This window comes from Ammodytes marinus, assembly GCF_949987685.1.
Source record: "Ammodytes marinus genome assembly, chromosome: 18".
NCBI classification, from domain to species: domain Eukaryota; kingdom Metazoa; phylum Chordata; class Actinopteri; order Uranoscopiformes; family Ammodytidae; genus Ammodytes; species Ammodytes marinus.
The window spans coordinates 21,560,912-21,581,959 of record NC_137222.1 but is presented as its reverse complement, the minus strand read 5'-3'; the positions used below and the strand labels follow the sequence as shown (position 1 = coordinate 21,581,959).

The 21,048-nt window shown below is 42.1% G+C and overlaps 1 protein-coding gene across 1 annotated transcript in view; it reads right to left on the bottom strand.

Moving 5' to 3' along the window:
• wdr7 (WD repeat domain 7) overlaps window positions 1-21,048 on the bottom strand; it is a 105,883-nt gene that overhangs the window by 70,592 nt on the left and 14,243 nt on the right. The window contains exons 13-19 of the mRNA XM_080047323.1: window positions 20,657-20,877; window positions 19,798-19,993; window positions 14,394-14,608; window positions 6,433-6,666; window positions 5,560-5,853; window positions 5,009-5,205; window positions 25-122 (exon numbers count right to left, since the gene is read on the bottom strand). Of these exons, the coding sequence (XP_079903449.1) occupies window positions 25-122; window positions 5,009-5,205; window positions 5,560-5,853; window positions 6,433-6,666; window positions 14,394-14,608; window positions 19,798-19,993; window positions 20,657-20,877 (1,455 nt within the window). The remainder of the gene's footprint in view (window positions 1-24; window positions 123-5,008; window positions 5,206-5,559; window positions 5,854-6,432; window positions 6,667-14,393; window positions 14,609-19,797; window positions 19,994-20,656; window positions 20,878-21,048) is intronic.

The following is a 21,048-nucleotide window of genomic DNA, read 5'->3' as shown; positions in this document are numbered from 1 at the left end:
CACCCCACTCTCTTTTGTTGTTACCTTGTTTGATCTGGGCCTGTACTGCCGGGTTGGAGGGCTGAGGGGGGGCAGCCTGCGCCCTGCGAGCAGTCTCCGGGGTTCCTCCTGGTCTGGGAGGCCTGGGACCGAGGATCACAAAGAGAAAGGCATGAAATATTAAGAAGGAGCAGGGAGGAGAGAGAGGAAGGGCCATACACACACACACACACACACACACACACACACACACACACACACCAAAATACAATGAAGCACACTCACAGAAACCCATACATACATAAAACCAGGATTTCACACAGGTAGTATTTTATTTAATTATTCTGTTTCCTTAAAACAAACTGCTTGAACTGCAGTGATGTGTGAGTGTGTGCCTGCAGGGTTTTATTTAAGAGACAAATAGTATAAGCATGTGCAAGACCATCTAGTCATTTCTAGGTGGTAAAATACTGTAGTACATAATACTATTTCCTCTGAAATATTAATTTTTTAGGTGTGTGTGTGTGTGTGTGTGTGTGTGTGTGTGTGTGTGTGTGTGTGTGTGTGTGTGTGTGTGTGTGTGTGTGTGTGTGTGTGTGTGTGTGTGTGTGTGTGTGTGTGTGTGTGTGTGTGTGTGTGTGTGTGTGTCTGCGAGTGCGTGCCTGCGTGCCTTTTCAGGCTCCAGCCTATTGAATTGTGGGTGGAGGACACAATCCTGAGTCTGAACAGTCTGGAGGCGTCTAACTCGCACAGAGACACAAACACTTCCAATACAACAATCAATAGAGCGATCAATACATGGTTACCAGGCAACAAATCACTGCTAGGGAGCTGAGAGTTAAAAAGGCCAAAATGACTGCAACTACGTGTGGAAAAGCAACAAGAGGTGGTTACACAGTGTTACTGTGGAGGTTAAGTAAAGACTTTAAACTTTATAGGGATTGTTATACACACACCCTGCGTTCCGAAATCACATACTTTTTCTTTATACTACACTACATACTAAAGTACAGAAGAGTTTTAGGGCCACTGGAGAGAGAAAAAAATCAGATAAGGAAGTTGTCAAGAATAAAGACAAATAGTCCAAAATGCTATTGGAGTTAGTTGGGCAATTATTATGTATTTTCAGCATATTACAATTGACGTGCATGTGACATCCTAAATCTTTTTCTGGCATACTAAATAGTAGGGAAGTATGGGTATTGGAACGCAGGGACAGTATTACCCAGAACGGGAGTGAGCACGGCCACAAAATAAATAATAGTGAGTCTTTTTCTGACATAATGCAGTTTTTACTGACACATTTACATATACTATATTTATATGCATATATTTCACATTCAGGTGATAATCCCACCAGTTTTCTAGTAGCCTTTGGTTTTTAATCTGTGTTAATTAAATATTGCCCTATTTGTGGGATGTAGGCCTAGGCACCTCTTTTTGCATTAAATGTATAATGGTAATATATACAGGAGGTTTTAAGTTGAACTGACAGAAGCTTCACAATATGATGACAAAGGGAAAAGCTTTTTAAATGATGTAGTGAAGTTTGCAAACACACGCGCACACACACACACACACACACACACACACACACACACACACACACACACACACATACCCCCCAACACACACACACACACACACACACACACACACACACACACTTCCAAGGAGAACTATTCAGAACGCAGGACAAGAACTTTTGCACCTGCATGCCCCCTTCACTCCCACCCAACACACACACCTGCTCTCCCTGCCTTTCAGTATAAAAGCACAGTGACAACCGCTCACACACACACTTTTGTGTCAATGTGGCACACGAGGACACAATAAATCACACACGCAGTCTCACTACCAAGCACCAAGATTATGCCAAAGAAATTTGACCAAAACTAATGCTACAACAATTCATCTGATACCTAAGAATGTACTCTTTCTCCAAGTCCATCTTAATACAAAGCTCACATGACAAACTGTATTTAAATGAAAAGTCTGCAATACCAGAATAAATATAAAGATTATTCTACACATTTAAGAGATAATTCCCACATTTAAGAAAGTATAATAGGCTTTTGAATTATGGGAGGTCATCCAAACCAAACTTTAATCCCCCTGTGCTTATATGAATTTATATTCCATATCAGACTTTATCAGACTTTATAGATGCAATACACGGGCTGTGAGTGCAGCACATGATGTTATCGGAGTCATGCGTTTTGTATCTGCATGTGCAATGTGTGAGCAAGCTGGACAAATGGGCTCGCAGGCCTTTATCTTAATAAAATCTAAATCCACCCGTTGTAGTTGATTCAATTCAAACCAAAAGAAAAAGATCTCAATTCGAAATTCCATACAGAGTGTTTGGAATTACAATTGTTAAGAGCTGCATTCTACCTGCGAGCCAGACTTAATGCATTAAAATGGGAATTGTTGGACACGGGCAGGCGGTGTTTGTATGTATGTACAGTATGTATTGGAAAGCGAAAATTAGCCCATATGGACGTGTGTAGATTGTGAGTCTATCGTTTTATCTTCAATCTGAAACTGTCCTCACCTGCCATTCTAGCAAACAGTGCAGCTAGTGTAAATGCTATACTATACTATAACTCTATGGAGGAGAAACCAAAATACTTTTCACTAACGATGAAGTAAGCATTGATAATGAGGACCTTTGTCCACACCACAATTTGTTATCTTAATAACAGGAACTGAGTCTGTTGCGTCATTTTTCTATTCACTGTGAATTAGCTATGCGAATTAAAGCGAAATAAAATGGAGATATCATGCAGCTCTCATGGTTGCTGTGAAGAAGTTCTAAAGGGCTAAAAAGTTCAGAAGCACTTCTTCTCAAACTCTAGCACACATCGAGGAAGCTTTTCCAGCCGTCATAAATGTGAGATGGGGGGGGAAACATTAAAAAGCCAAAGATCCAAACACCTTCAAATATTCAATAGCGCTCGCTGGCTTGGAGTGTCAAAGTGGAGACTCCTTGTTTGAGTTGTACTTGTATAGTATATAGTGGTATATAGTTAAGTCTCAAACTTCCTTCTGGTAGCTGAACAATCACCTTCTCTGGTCAGAGTTCTTTGGTACTGAACATTGAAAAGGCTTTCAGACTGTGCAGAGTGCTCTGTCCTCCTGCTATGGTGCTCTTTGTTTCTCTGGGTGGTAGGATGGCCTAGAGGAAAGGTGGCCGACCAGTAAGCCGACCAGGAGGGTGTTAAGTGTAAAACTAGTAATGGCTGGTATTACGTCTACGGTGCCCACCATCATCGTGTCCTTGAGCAAGGTACTTAACCCCAAAAACTGCTCCAGAGGCGCTGTACTGCGGCTGACCCTGCGCTCTGACTCCCTCCGAGGGGATATGTGGAATTGATACTGTCCTAAGAAGTTATGTGAATATGATGTTAAAAGACCTGTAAAGACCTGAAACGCTTGGTAATGATTTTGCAATGGGCATGTTTGCATGCATTTTGAAAGTCCGGTTTGAGTCAGACTATAACACAATAAATACATTTTCTCTAGTAAAACATACGGAGTGAGACATGAGGAGTCAGAGTACGGGGGGAATGTACGCTATGAAATCAACATGAGAGCACAGAGAGAACTAACTCGAAGAATGAACTGAGAACAGGTGAAATAAAATGCACCTTCTTTCTCTCTTGTGTGCGTGTGTGTGTGTGTCTGTGCGTGTGTGTTTGTGTGTGTTTTCTTTCTCCCTCGCAGTCCCTGCAGGGTTGATGAAATGTTGTGTTGGTTTTACAGTAGCAGGACCTCGACCTCCCTGTTAAATCTTTCAAAGTACAATGAGAGCTCAGACAGACTAAACAATCAGCTTCACGCACACGCGCGCACACACACACACACACACACACACACACACACACACACACACACACACACACACACACACACACACACACACACACACACACACACACACACACACACACACACACACACACACACACACACACACACACACACACACACACACACACACACACACACACACACACACACACAGACTTGACAGCAGTTGAACTTTTAGCTGCTTCTGGTATCATTGTGTATGTGAACAGCGTCCATGTGTGTGTGCTATGAATTCAGTTTCTCTTCCAGCTTGTTTGGGTTGTTTTGTTTTTCAGTGTGATGACCGATCAGTGGAGTGTTTTTCGGCCTGGTGAATCCAGGTATACTTTCACTTTAGATTAATCTTTATAAAGGTACTATAGAGAAAGCACGAACTTATATTCAAATCAAAGGTTTAAAACGTGTGGGACATCTATGATCTGTTCCAGTACGGGTCATATAGCCTAGAAACGATTAGAAAAATTCCATTGCTGAGTGTTGAAGTCAGAGTTGTGTGTTGTGTGTTGTGTGTTGTGTGTTTTCAACTGCAGTTCTTCTGATTTAGATCTATAATATGCCTCTCAAAGAAAACTCTCAAAGTACTGAAGGGAATAGGAAAGCATCCACATTTTGAATTAAGTTTTATCAGATGAAATTGACTGTTTTTATGGAGATCATTTTCACTACGATTTTGATTAAAAAAAAGAAAAAAGTTTTTAGTTGTAGCTAACATGTTAGCAAACATTTGCCTCTATACTTTCACATCCAGCACCCACAGACACATACTGTACGTAGACATTGTCATGTACACAGAGACAAAGTAAATTTTTACTATCCTAAAAAGCCTCTCTTTCTCAGTAGAACTACTGGGTTACATTTCGTTAGCCTCATAGCATAATTGCCTAAATCGTATTTACTCTGCTGTAATTTTACTCTACATCTACTCTATTCTACATCTACTCTACATCTACTTTACCCTACTTTATAACCCTTAAAATATGACTTAGGCAATTATGCCATTAGGCTAACGAAAAGTAGATGTAGAGTAGAGTAGATGTAGAATAGAGTAGATGTAGAGTAAAAGTAGAGTAGATTCAATATGATTTAGGCAATTATGCTATGAGGCTTACGATTTCTAAAAGACAGAAACGCATTTCCAAACGTTGTACGCTACCTGGCTGGAGCTTTCTTCATGTGCTCTCCCACAAAGGTGGCGTTGGTCATGCCCATCAGAGTGTTGGCCAGGGAGATGACAGACAGGAGGTGTTGTGTGGTGACGGCCCTCGATACGCCGTACGTCCCTTTACCCACAATGTCAGACAGAGTAAGCTTCAGACCCGTCGCCAGGGACAACTGCTGCAGCAAGGACTCCTGGGAAACAGAGGCAAACCCCATCAAGCAGGGATCCTGGAAATAGCAGTGTGTGTGTGTGTGTGTGTGTGGCGTAAACGGGACATGTGTGTTTAATTTGTATCGGATCAGAGTCAGCTAACACGTTCCTGATTTTGGAAAATTTGCAGTGTGAACATTTTAAACAGTAATGTATAATAAGACAGTGGTGAGATTCTGGATTACAACACTCCAACCTCTCACTTTGGATATTTTACAGAAGCTACGGTGGCCTTCAGGGACAAGACGCTAGTTACTAAAGATGGCATCATCCTGACAGACAGACAGACAGACAGACAGACAGACAGACAGACAGACAGACAGACAGAGAGTTACCTTGAAGGTGGGCAGCATGAGGGACATGTGGCCTCCTCTGGATATCAGGCCAAAGGAGATGGGGCAGTGCGGTCTGAGCATGCCCAGTCGGTCCAGACAGATGCCGTCCAGGTGCTCGTTGAGGCCCCAGGCGTGCAGACAGGACATGAAGAGCTTGGCTGTGTCCATGGTCAGGTTGTACTCCAGCAGACTGAGGGACTTGGACTTCTCCTCCCTCCTCCTCATCTCCTCCTCCTCTTCCTCGTCCTCGTCCAGCAGGTGCTCCTTGATGGTCTCCTTCATGGTCTCCTTCACCTGGAGGCCAAAGTCAACCAGATAAAGATCAGCACAACAATACATTCAGAACTTTGACTACAGGTCACATATTGTGCTGATGTTCAGTTTCAAAGTTGTAACTCGTGCGCTGTTTTCATGGTGTAGTGTCCAAAAGACCCATTACCTTTATCACAGTGCCATTGCTAAATCTCTTCTTCTCAGCCTCTGTCTGAAACGCTCTGCTTTAGAGCCTGTCTCTTTAAGCCCTGCCTTCCAAAAAGCCCAGTCTGCTCTGATTGGCCCTGCATCTAAGTTAGGTTGGTAAGGAGGCGTGGCTTCTCCCCCCCTATGACATCATAAGGGGGGAGAAATCTGACTGGACTTTGTTTACACAGGTTTTCAGAAAGGTGGATGTAGAGAAATACAGAGCTGGTTCTTTTTTTTTCTCATACTTTGGGAGTCTCTAATCACACCGGAGAGGCATATTAATGTTGGAAAACTACAAAAGAAGTGAATGTTACACAATTGGTGACCTTTAATTTTAAAACATGCCTATTTGAATTGTTCAGGACTGTGGCAGGTATGACTGTCTTTGGCCTTGTGTGTTGTTTTCCTGACCTGTTTGAAGATCTTGTTGGCCAGGAAGGAGCCCCCCTTGTCGGCCCCGGCCTGGCTCTTCTGCAGCGTCTCTGGAGACACCAGCATGGGGCTGGGTCTCTGGGCCTCCTCCGTCAGCAGCTGGATGATCACCGCCTCCACGTCGAAGAACAGCACGTGCATGTCCGGGTCCGTCATGTTGGTCTTCATGGCCTGCACCACCAGTGCATTGTGGGAGTATTTTGACTGGTTGCCCTGGAAGACAGAATGTTGTATACAGTGATGAATGTGTTAAGTCATTGCACACCAAAAACTTTGTGCCCACAAAGTGTGAAAAGAGAAAATAGTAATTCATTGGAGTCAGATGGCAGGGGCTCCCACTGGGGACACATTCAACCTGTCAACGTCCATATGTCGTTCCTTATGACTAGCCATATATGTAGCTGTGATTGATAAAGACACAATCCAGAAATACTAAAGATACCAAAACAAACTTCTATAAAATAGGAATATTCAACTATGAAACAGAGTTCACAGTGAAGGTGCTGATAACCCAAAAAAACAATGAGCCAAAATACAATTACAAATCTCTCACATGAAAAAGAATTATATTAAACATTGTAAACCACAAATAAGATTGATGTGTGGAGCTTCAATAACCACACTTGGAGTTTGGAGTTTTCATACATTGCTTTAAAGGACAAAACTACTTCAGAGAATAATTACTCAAATCAGTCTTCCCTTTAAACACAAACTACCATTCAGACACACACACACACACACACACACACACACACACACACACACACACACACACACACACACACACACACACACACACACACACACACACACACACACACACACACACACACACACACACACACACACACACACACAATTAGATGTAATTGCGACCAATACTAACAGTCTGCTCGATTATAATTGTATAAGCAGAGACACCTGCTAGGAGCAGTATGTAGAACAGTGCTGTTTGTTTACATGTTAATGACCTGATGACTGCAATCAGACAATGTGATCTTGTTACGGTCCATCTCTGAGGCAGGAGGAGGAGGGGGAATGTGTGTGTGTCTGTGTCTGTGTGTGTGTGTGTGTGAGTTAATGGAAGAATTAGGAGAGAAAATGAAGAGAAAAGGGGACAACAAAGCCAGATTTGAATCGGAATATTCAAATCTTCTTCCTTCTATAAAAGGGTCCGTATGTGCTGTTGTTCTAAATATTTTTACTTCTGTTTGTGTTAAGTCTGTTGGATTCAGCCTGGTTTTAAAGCAATCAATTTTAGAATTGGAGCAAATATCTGCCAAATCAGTTGTTGACATGTTTAGGATGGGGGGAGGGGGGGTCACAAAGCTAGATGTATTGCAAGAGACATGAAAGATCTAGATAATAGTGTAGTTTTGGCAAGTCAGACACTTCAGTGGGCTGTCTGCAGTTTGAGCAAGAAAGAACTAGAGAGAAATCTGTATGTTGTTGTATCTGTGTTCATTGATATACAGTATTAGATCCTGTGGGTTTAGGCATTTCTTAAAATGGCTGCCAAACACCTTTTGTGCCATTGCTCATTGAATTGTACTGAATGGGACCGTGTGAGAGACAGAGGGAGAACAATAGTTAGCCTTGGAGACACCTGACTGACCCAGAGACACAGCACACCTGCAACGCGCGTGTGTTCGTGTGTTCGTGTGTGCGTGTGTGTGTATGTGTGCATGTGCGGTTCTGTGAGTAAATGAAGGGTGAACAAAGTATTGCTAGCAAATGCATAATATCCATTTGTGCATGTACCAAAAGTACACTTGTGTGTGTAAATAAATGCATGCACACGCACAATAGCACAACTGCACTGTTGCTCTAGCCTCCTGCACACTATTCTCTATTGTCATTTGATTGTAGCTGAAATCCCTTCCACAGAGCCCTGCCCCAATAGAACACTGTCTTGCAGTGTGACACCTATAGTTAGTGAAAGCTCGCTGACATGTTGCCTATGAACACTGAACCAGCTCTCACACACCACAGTGGGTGGGGTGGACATGCTCTTAGATTTCTACCTGGCTGGAGCACGACATCTTTGCCGTGTGTGTGTGTGTCTGTGTGTGTGTGTGTGTGTGTGTGTGTGTGTGTGTGTGTGTGTGTGTGTGTGTGTGTGTGTGTGTGTGTGTGTGTGTGTGTGTTGTTCAGGTGGATCAACACTGCCATCTAAAGGCAAATAGCCACATTACACACATGTTCGAAGAAAAATCCTAATACTAAAGCAATACATGTTGTCAAACGGTTTTGTAATTGGGTTGATATTATATATGTTTCACAGGCTGTATGAACAGATGTAGATGTTTGAACTGAACCGATGCTTGGTTTGGGCTGTGAATTAGATTTTAAATTTATTTATTTATTGAAATTTTCCTTAAAAATAAAATGTAATTATTTTTCTTGAGATCTCCTGCACTAGCAAAACGAGAGATTCAGAAACACAGACTTAATGTTGTTTTGTGTCCAGTATGTTTTTGAAAAGCTGACATTTCAATTCAATGTCTTATCTACTCACACACACACACACACACAGTGTCCTATAGCTCCTGGGCAGTAGGTCTAAAGGTCATCGTCCTGCAGGGCCCTTCTGGCAAACACCACTGGAGTCCAACACACACACACAAACACACATACACACACACACACACACACACAGTGACACACACAATCACACACACAGTGACACACACGCGCACATACAATGTGACACACACACACACAAACACAGTGACACGCACACAAACACACACAGTGACACAGACACACACACAGTGACAGACACACACACACACAGTGACACACACACACACACACACACACACACACACACACACAAACACACAGTATAGAGACATCATGTGTTTGACATCTTTATATAAAACACCTTTTTGACTCACTTCCACTTCTGTTTTTTTCTTGGCTTGAATATTTTCTAACAGACACCAAGTCAGGTGAGTATAGGTTATGCACCTCACGAGATGAAGATACATTTGACTGGAGGGGCCAAACCGTTGTTGTATCAAGGGAGAATTGCTTTAATAGTTTTCCAGGAAATGGTGGCATTCAGAACACCATTGTCATTGTTATAATGGGAGCCTTGTGCTGTTTCTTCCATGGTGTTGATGATTACTGTTATTTGTAGGGAAGAGAGCGGGAACACTATACATTTGTGACACCCACAGACAGGGGAGAGAAGTCAAGTAATAACAGACAGCCAAAGACATCGGTTTTGTTCTTTTAATGGGATATGCTGATTAAACCTTACACTATATGTTGGTAGAAAAACAAGAGCTAAGAGCCTAAAGCGACATCAAGCATGCCATGAATTTATGTGGTACATTTTATTAGACTTCTCTTCATTTGATTTTTTGCCATTTTCTATCCAAATTTCTGCTTCTGTACCACTACCTACATTATAAAAGCTTTATTTTACTGCTGTACTATTTCTATTTCCTTTTTGGATGTATTAAATCCAAATCTCTTTGTAAATTAGTTCAGTTATTTCTCCTCTCTTCAGATTACTTTCTGAATCTGAAAGCAGAACAGGTGATAGACAACAAGGATCCATTCCAGGAATCTGTGGCAATTCATTTTTATTCAATGTATTACTTTATGGCGTAATTAAAAAGGTAGAGTAAGTCATTCTTGAGAACGCTTGTTGTCAAAACCATTTTGTCTTGACAAAATTGTTTTGTCGAATCAACTTACCACCAGAATCTAGAGACCTACACAGTGTTTCCCACTAATGTATCATTCCGTGGCGGGCCGCCACACTTTCATTTTGCCCCGCCACACTTTCACTTTCACTTTTTTTTTTTTTTTTTTGATATATGTATATTTTACTATTTAAAAATATACATGTATACATTTCATTTGCAATGCGCAAGTTTCACTTGGAAACAATAGCATTTCCGCATAAAAATCTTTAACGTGTGATTCGCGCTGTGATCTCAAGAAACAATATTTCCTTCAATCATGGACGTATTATCAAAGCGCCGCTTGAGGGATCGAGGCTTCAATCTCCCCAAGTCAATCAGCCCCTCCCCCTGCGGTGTCAACACGCGCTGTGACTGTATTCATAAGTAGCTATTTTCTGCAATTTTCCCATCACAATTCATTCTGCGCTCTTTGAGCACCCTCTGCTGGAAAGAATATTGTGAGCTATCCTTCGTGATTGTAGTCACAGTTATTTGAGTACTAGTAATTCAACAATCTAATAAAACAAAAGGGCGCTTGTGTTCACTCTTTTGAACCACAGGTAACCACCACCTTTGCTTCATTTTTTTGATGGCTCAAATGTGTATCATAGAAAATTATTTATTCATTAACCTTTGATAAGGGTGTTAAACTCCATCTTAATCACCATTTATATAGGAATAGTGTTCCTCAAAGTACACCAGATTGATGCATTTAACATTTAAAAGGTACAAAATTTTCTTCCAGGGGAGCATACCCCCGGACCCCCCTAGGGGGGTCGGGGTCGGGGTCGGGGTCGGGGTCGGGGTCGGGGTCGGGGTCGGGGTCGGGGTCCCCCCCCCCCCCCCCACACTTTCAAAAAATTCTGTGGGAAACACTGCTATACTACTTTACTATAAAACACTAGCTGGTCCTCACATTAGACATGTTTCAGTTGATGCAATAGTGGCTTAATAAAACTCTGTTGACGGTCTAATGTTTTGAGCTTATGTCTGATTGTTTTTCATTTGTGCCACAAACACAGCAGGATCGGTTATACCTGCCAGAGGACAAACTCAAAGTCACCCAACCACTTACACACACACACACAGGGAAATCTGGACAACAACCAACATCAGCTGTAAACACACAGGGATGAAGCCTTTAGCGCTGGCTGGGTGTAATGCCTGGGTTTGACAGTCTGACATTTGACGGTCATTTTCTGTCATTATACACATCAGGGGGAGTACACACACACACACACACACACACACACACACACACACACACACACACACACACACACACACACACACACACACACACACACACACACACACACACACACACACACACACACACACACACACACACACACACACACACACACACACACACACACACACACACACACACACACACACACACACACACACACACACACACACACACACACACGCACACACGCCAGGGATAGTGGGTATTTTTTTATGACCCATCATTTGAGAAGCTACGAGAGAAGAAAATGACCCAGCGGGGTGGGAGGCAGCGCTGATGTGTTCCTGATAGAACGGGGAGAAAAAAAGATTGGCCATAATAAGCTCTTTACTGAAGAAAACACAACAGCTGCGATTAAGGCAGGAAAAAACCCAGTATCCGCCTACTACTAGACCCAACACCAATGGTATCTGCTAGCTAGAGGAACCAGGATACAGCCACAGAGGAAAGAGTTGGGATGCTGAGCTTAATCGTCCTCAGAGTGCAAACCTGTAAAAGTCAAACTGTACCAGCAGCTGAACTAAACGCCGTTCTGCCGTTACACTAAATAATTCAGAGCGCTTGTTTTTCCTGAGCTGGAGGGCCACCGGGTGGGCGGGGTTAACTCCGTCAGGGCGGATCAGATCATCCGAGACTGACGAGAGAAACTCTGGTCCACTGAGGGGGTTCCACACAAGACAATCTGCTCCACATAAATACTGTCATCTAAATGGTGATTTGACACAGCTGAACTAATAGCAATATAAGTGGTGTGAAAGCATTATACTCTAGTGACAGGCTACTGAAATGTATCAGCTGATGTTCAGCATTAAATCCCAAAACACTAATGTTGTTTTCGTAAAAACATTATATTTGTGTGATGATTGAGATAACTGATTTGAGCCGTTTTTTATTATTTATTTTTTTTATATAGGTAAATCCCATTGAGACCGGAGACTTGTTTTTCAAGGGAGACCTGTTCCCATTCCCACGTTGCCATTCACACACACATTCATACACCGATAGCAGGCTAACTATTGGGAGCAATTTTGGGTTCAGTGTCTTTGTCTTGCTCAGGGACACTTGGACATGTGGATTCTGTATGAGGCTAATGGAAGAACCCCAGTCAGAGCTTACAGTTCAACCTGTTGCACTGCAGTCAGAGTGGCTTGGCAGTTCAATACTGAACCTGTTTACTTTATCAGTGAGTTTATTATTTGACTCAAAGCTACATGTAGGCCCTATGATTTCCTACTTGAAAGGGAAGTGGAGTAACCCCTAGTCTCCACTAAAAGCGTTTTGGAGGCGTTTTTACACATGCACGAAAAACTCTGACATTAATCTATGCCGTTTTTTAAGACAACACGTGTATAAAGCCAGGTTGATGGCCAATAAAAAGGTACAAAATACATTTTGTTTTACATGTTGCAGCCTAGTATTCATTATTTCCCACCTCATCAGTTTAGGCCGACTGCAGTTCACTATGTGTTCGGGTTTTGATCATTTTATCATTGTAATCTCTAAACTATGATCATATCTTTATTTTATTAGCTGACCTAATGATGCCATGTTTTCTCCTTTATTGCAGGTCATTGCAGCAGTGTTGATGGAAATATTGATAAGAGATACTGACACAAGGAAAACTCAGGACACAGAAAGTTTGGCTTCTGCTTTGAAATGCACTGAAAAGACAGGACCGGTAGAGACAGTCCCTTTAGTGGTGTCTTCACGTTCAATTTCTAAGGATTTGCAAGACTGGGTGGAGACTAGGGGTAAGATTAAAACCAGCACATATCAAGGACCATTATACTGTGCAACAATGCCCGTCTCCTGTAATTTAAAGTCCTACTCCGTTAGATTTGCAGTTGTGTTAAGTTACTATCTATCTAAGAATTCAAATAATGGAGATTGCGCATATGTCTTATCATATTCATACACTAATCACACGTGATGTATAAATAGTCATCTGCGTCCAAGCGTGCTCAGCCCAAAATCAGTAACCTCACGCCCTGTCAGTGAGAAACTTCAAAGTTTAAAGCACTTAAGCTGCCCTTTGGAAAAGCCCAATAAAAAAAAAACACTGCACTCATTTTTTTTCCACTATTTTGACATTTAAGATAGTTCATCCTCCCCCTGTGAGACACCATTTTTACTTTCTGTCTCTTACCCAGATGTACACACACACACACACACACACACACACACACACACACACACACACACACACACACACACACACACACACACACACACACACACACACACACACACACACACACACACACACACACACACACACACACACACACACACACACACACACACACACACACACACACACACACACACACACACACACACACACACACACACACACACACACACACACACACACACAAACACAGTGGCTGCCGCGATGACCTTTGGTTTGTCTCCAGCAGAGTTTTAATTGGTCTGTGACTTCAGCCAGCTTTCTGACTGAGATGACCAGTGTGTCTGTGTATATGCATGTGTGTGTGTGTGTGTGCGTGCGTGTGTGTCTGTGTGTGTGTGTGTGTGTGTGTTCGCAAAGCCATACTAACGTCCTACTCATACTCATGTTGGCGGCAATTTGAGTATGTGAGGGTTGTGTGTGCAAGTTTGTGTAGGCGAGAAATGCCCGGATGAGAACTAACTTCCGGGAAGATTTTGTTTATGGATCGATTGCATACTTTTCCTCCTCAACAATGCATTGCGTCTTTTCAAACGACATGGAAGTTTTTTTTAGTTTTTATTCTTTATTGCTTCTGTATACTTCAGTGTAAACGGTCCGACCAACCTCGCATACACAATCGATCGTTAAGTAGACAGTATGTAGTATAATACATGTTGAGTATGTAGGAGGGAGGACGTTAGTGTGGCTTTTCGAAAACAGCCCCAGTGTGTGTGTGAGAGTCTGCGTGTATGTGTGTGTGCGTGTGCGTGTGCGTGTGTGTGTGTGTGTATGTGTGTGTGCGTGTGTCTACCTTGTCAGCGTTGTCTGCAGCCAGCAGGTTGGTGGCGAGCGTCTGGAGCTTGTGCGTGGCCATGTTCTTGAGCGCGGCCAGGCTGCGGCGCGTCATGGCCTGCTTCAGGTTGACGGCCGAGCTGCTCAGAGCGTCCACCGTGGCAGGAGCCAGCTCGTCACACGCGTTCAGGATCTCCACCGCCGTTATGCCCATCACACAGCGGTCCAACGCTCCTGAAATACACAGGAGCTAGTCAGTAAAACCTAGGGGTGGTGAAAAGAAATAATCCATTCATGTAAAAATCGTGATTCCCCATCTCCCGTGATTTTAAAATTGATTCATAGTTTGCCAAAATCGATTAAAAATAATAATAATATATATATTTTTATTATTATTATTATTATTATTATTATTATTTTTAAATATGTATTTTGCTGCCGCCGGTAATGTTGACTTGCTTCACAAGCACATGCTTACAAAGTTCACATTAAACTTAAATAAAGTAAGTAAAAATAAATAAGACGTGCCATAATTTGCCACGTCGCCTCTTAGCACACAGTGGACTGGAGGAGATCCTGAAATCCTCTTTTGAACTGAATCCAGAAACACATGTTGTCTCGGGAATCGTTTAGAATCGAATTGTGACCCCAAGAACCACAATCAGAATTTAATCTAATCGTGGGATGCCAAAAGAGTCACAGCCCTAACAAAACCTTGGGCCAACTACTGACAAGGCTTGCTTTAGTGTAAGCAAAGTAGGGCAACTTTATTTCTATAGCATATTTCGTACAGGAAAAGGCATCTGAAAGTGCTTTCCAGACTTACAATAAGACATTAAAAAACAAAGTATACAGTTGAATAAAGATACATTTTAAAATATATATATAAAATAAATAAAAATTAAAAATTAAATCCTACTGATAATGACCGCACAACCTTTTTTCTCTACCATCAGGAGATATTTCTACTTTCAAAAGAATTCAAACTCTATTATTGTGTCGCTTTTCTAATGTGTCTTATGTATTTTAATCTTGCCCCTGTAAAGCACTTTGAACGGCCTTGTGTCTGAATTGTGCTATATAAATAAACTTGCCTTGCCATTAGGAAGCTACAGATGAACCAACCCTAGGTATTTTTTAAGCATGCTGTATTTGACCAAATGTATTTGGGACACACTCAATCTTATTTTCTACCATACTAAATAGCGGGGAAGTATATGGATATTGGAGCCCAGACAAAGTTCATTCATCAAATGCCTGCTTCCTAGATGACTAATGGAACCTTTATGGACTACAATGTTGGATATGGTCTTCACCGTTTACAGCATACATTACAAAATCAAGTACATTCATTTTCATGGTTTTGGAACGTCATGGTCGGCTATAATGTTTTGTCTGTGAACTGTGTAGTGCACAAGTGTAGTGTTAGCACACTATAGCTCTACCACAGTCTCCCTCCGTCACTGCCCTATGCTTCTATCTTTCTCTCCTTCTTTTTATATCAATCTTTCAATCTCTGTCTCACACCATCTCCCGCTCAAAATGTCTCAATGGTCTATTGTCTCTTGTCACTTTCTCTGCCTTTACAGAAAGAAAAAAAAGTTTAGAGAGACATCTTTAGCAGTAGACCTGAGCTGACATCAGTATTGGCTCTGGCATGGAGTGAGAGGAGAAGTGATACAACTGTACCTGTGTGTGTGTGTGTGTGTGTGTGTGTGTGTGTGTGTGTGTGTGTGTGTGTGTGTGTGTGTGTGTGTGTGTGTGTGTGTGTGTGATGAAGGGGCCTGTGAGCCGTGGCCCTATTACATGTCCAACGCCTGAGTACACACACACACCCTCCTTAATTTCACACTTAGCTACCCTGCAATCTCCCAGCACTACAACTCATTCAGGTCCACCACACACACACACACACACACACACACACACACACACACACACACACACACACACACACACACACACACACACACACACACACACACACACACACACACACACACACACACACACACACACACACACACACACACACACACACACACACACACACACACACACACACACACACACACACACACACACACACACACACAGTCTTGTCCAGTGGCTAGTCATCCTTCAAGATAATTTTACCTCTATGCTGTGCCACATACATGTTTAAAGCAGATTGCGTTGTCATGGAAACAACTAAACGGCGGGTAGAGGGTCCCCTGTTGGGTCTGCGAGTCATGTGTGACGATCAATATCAATCTGGTCTTGGTGTGTTAAGTACAGATGTGGATTTCACAACATGGTTAGCCTAGCTTAGCGTAAAGACTGGATGCAGTGGGGAACAGCTAGCCAGGCTCTGTCATAGCTATTAAAAAATATATATAGTATACTACACCTGTAGTGCTCACTCATTAAAAGTTATATTTCACGTGTTTAATTTGTACAAAGACAAAGTTTAAAAAACTGAAGGCGTTTTCATTGTAGAATTTCATTAGAATGTAGTACATGCGCACCAGGGTTCAATTTAACCGTACTAAATAATGCTGGTGTGAACGCCATATTACGCTCTTTCATGTAACAGGTACAGTAGTGTAGTGGAGGGTATACGCAGGTATACGGCGTATACCCACTTATTTTTCAGGCGACATTGCGTATATCCACTTCTAACGGCCGCGTAGTGGAGGGTATACGCAGGTATACGGCGTATAACCACTTATTTTTCAGGCGACATTATATCCACTTCTAACGGCCGCCTCCATTCGTTTCCACTGTTGTCAATGTGTTAGTGTGTACTTCCACTGCGTGTGTCTGTGTGTCAGGAGTCAGGACAGTGAACGCCCCCCTAATGGCTGTGCCGTTCTGCCAGCTACGCTCTCTCGACCAATTAGATTACTCGAAACATTTTTTGATAGTAGCCGGCGGTTTTTTCTTCTGGCGGATAAATGCTGGTCCAAGCGCTTCCCGAGCGCTTCCGAGCACATTTTGTTTCCTATGACGCGAAGGCATGATAAAATAAGATATGAAGCGAACTAGTCAGACAAAAATCTGCTTTGTGAATAAAAATGCATGCGTTGCTACATCGCCGTTGCTGTTAGCAAGCAGCCCAGCACCCGCACCTGCTCCGTCTCACAGTCCCAGCCCAGTCGGAGTCGGAGGAGAGGATGTCGATGCAGAAAGTGATACCGCTGCTCCTTCGACTACAACTTTAAATAAAGACGTCAACCACGGTGAGCACTTTAATAGCAGCAGGGACCTTGTAAATTATGTTAATAACATATATTAAGACAATGAAAACTTAAAATGTTAAGTGTACCTGGCCCAAGAAAATGCATCCCTCACCACAAGACAGCCTGTTTTCAATATAATAGGCCTATTCATCCCTCAATTGCTTCTATTGTTTTGGCATCTATTCAGACCAAAGATTCACCTTGCAACTGCTTGCGACGAGACGGTTTTAGAACGTCGCAGGGGATAAATCGCAGCAGTGTGAACTGCTCGTCGCAGCGCGTTGCAAGCCGTTGCAAGGCGTCGCAGAAGATTTAACATGTCAAATCGCAAGGTCCAGTTTTAGAACGTTTCGGCGGTCTCGTCGCAAGGAGTTGCAGTTGCAAGCAGTTGCAAGGCGAATCTTTGGTCTGAACTGGGCTTAACATTAGCCTACCTGTACGTTCCAATTAATTTCGTGAGTCTGTCTGAAAATATGTCACTGAACAGAATTCAGGAGGCTAATTGTAATTAAATAGTTACATCTATAGCCTGTATTTCATTCACTCATGTTGTTTTTTGTAGCAACCAATAATGATTGGCCAGACCTGTGGACAGCCAAACAAAAAGAAGATTTTATGTCCAAGAACCCCTGGTTAGGATTATAAAAACTAAAAATTGGGTAAGTTTAGGTTGTTAGTTTGGCAGCTTATATAACAGTTGACATGTGAAAATATTTGTTTATTACAGTGTGTGTGTGTGTGTGTGTGTGTGTGTGTGTGTGTGTGTGTGTGTGTGTGTGTGTGTGTGTGTGTGTGTGTGTGTGTGTGTGTTCACTACATACATACAGATGTGAATACTATTGTTACTATTGATGTGAATTTTATTGTTTAGCATGCTTCAATTTGGATTTGTTGTTTGTAGTCTATATTGTTTTGAACATGTTGTTGGATTCTTTGAATTATGTTATTTATGATGATTTATCTGTTAACAGGTACTATGTCTGATGTTTATAAATAGTATTCAGCTATAGAAACCAAATAATTTATTTAATTTTCAGTTTTAGGACTGTGCATTTTTGATGTGTGGAAGAGGATGTGTTTTTTATTTAAGGTGAAATATGAACAAAGCTGCATTGCCACAGTATGATAAATAATATTTCCTGTTATCCCTCTCTGCTATTGTCATAGCAGTACTTAACCTCTTAAGTATTTCTTTTACATGATGTTTAAAAATCAGTTTGCTGCAGTACACCCAGAGCAATCTTTCCTAAAGTTGGTTTGTGAATGCTTTTTATTTTATTTTTTTTAAATCAGTTTGTTAAAAATAAACTAATCTCTGACTGAAACACCATTTTTGCCTCATCTTGAATATATCTTATATTCATGCATTAATTTAGGCCTGTGTTGGACCACTACTCGCGAGGGGCTGTGAGGCAGCGCAATTATGGGAAATGTAGGACCGGCAAAAGCGGCTGCGTGCGCAATACAATATAGAGTATACCCACTTCTCCAGGCACCACTACACCACTGAACAGGTATACAGAGGTTCAAGGAAATTCAATTCAAGGAGAGCTTGGTGGTCATCAAACTTTCATGTTGTGACATGATGTTTTAACAGATAGGACCTAAAAAGCTTTTTTTCTGTCTTTGGTCAAGCTGAAAGCAGCGGCCGCCCTGTCAATTACTGAGACAGACACACCAGTGCTTTTGAAATGTATCTATATATACTCAGTCTGCACATTCTCATGCCCTTATATTGTATATATTCAATTTCTTTCATTTACTTATATTGCACATTTGTCAATAATGTTCTTCATATTGCACATTTTCAATGTATTTACTTTTCTATGCTGTTTGGTTTTACCTTACTTTTTTACATATAAAAATCTATTTAATTTATATTCTACTCATCTTATTTGATCCTTATGTACGTATTGCACCGCGGGTCATAGAGAAAACTTCATTTTGATTTGTCTTTATGTCTTCCACAAATTGACAATGAAGATGACTTGACTTGATTTATTTTGTTGAAATGCTCTCAACTGCACTTTATATCACAAGTTTGAAGCCATGCCAGAGCAGCTGAAAGTTATATATTTTTTTATTTAGTTTCTCTATGCTTCCACTTTAAGTATTTAGATAACAATATATTCCAAAGAAATATAAAATAAAGCGTAATACTTTCCTCAATGCCTTTGTTTAAACTTTAATGGGCTCTCTTACCTGTGTCCATCTGCCAGACGTAGACGGAGCCGTCGGAGCACCCCACCACCAGGTAGTCGTCGGCGGGCCTCCACTTGATGGTCTGGATGGGGAAGAGGTGTCTGGAGGCCAGCATGATGCACTTCCTCTCTCTGAGACTCAGCAGGCCCACTGAGTGATCGCTGGCCACTGAACACACACAGTGCTGCACCCGAGTCTGCAACACAAGACACACAGCATCTCAGCATTCAATATCAGGCCTTGAAACATGGCTTTGTTAGGTTGGGCTGTTTAGATCTTCAAGGTGCCCCTGTGTTTAGGTTAGCATTATTTCTAACTTTGGTGCCTGCTGGTGTTTAGGGGTTCCACCAGGTTTCAGTTAAAGCTATAGTGCGTAACTTCTGTCGCCCAACACAACACCACACTAATCCCATTCAGTGAGTTCATCTAAGAAGTGCAACAAATGACACACAGAGCAAAATGGAAGAAAAAAATAGTATACGGGGCAGTGGCGAAGTGGGTAAGGAGACAGTGGCGAAGTGGGTAAGGAGGTCGCCTTTGGAGTGCAGGGTCGGAGGTTCGCCTACCCGCCACATGTCGAAGTGTCCCTGGGCAAGACATTGAACCCCCAAATTGCTCCCGATAGTTAGTTTGCACCCTGTGTGGTAGCTGCTGCTATAGGTTTATGAATGTGTGTGTGATTGGGTGAATGTGTACGAAACAATGTAAAGCGCTTTGAGTCTGTGAAAAACCAGGGAAAAGTGCTATATTAGTGGAGTCCATTTATCATTCATAAAAACGTGTCTAATAATGAACAAGAAAATAGTATAAGAAGTGAAAAGAAAAGCCCCATATAAAGCTGGATTTCTTAGGGTCTTACGCTGCAGTTTTCCGGGGGGACGATGAGCTGTGAGATCTCCCCTCCGTGGACACAGAAGATGTGCTTCATCTCTCCGGTGAAGATGTCCCAGATGATGACAGAGAAGTCCACTCCTCCAGACACCAGGGCCCGCTGGTCGTAACGCGGGGAGATCTGGAACGGGTAGAGGACGCACGTCACCTTGTTCCTGTGGCCGCGCAGGGTGCGGTGGGGCGGCCAGCCTAAAGAGACACACAGGACTTAGGATACTGTGTGTGTGGATGGATGGATGGATGGATGATAAAACTAGATATTTTATTCATTTATATTTTTATAGGATTTTGGTCTGAATGAACTGAATTTTCTTTGATATAATGGGATTGCTTTATCTATGTTTGTGTTTTATCTTCGTG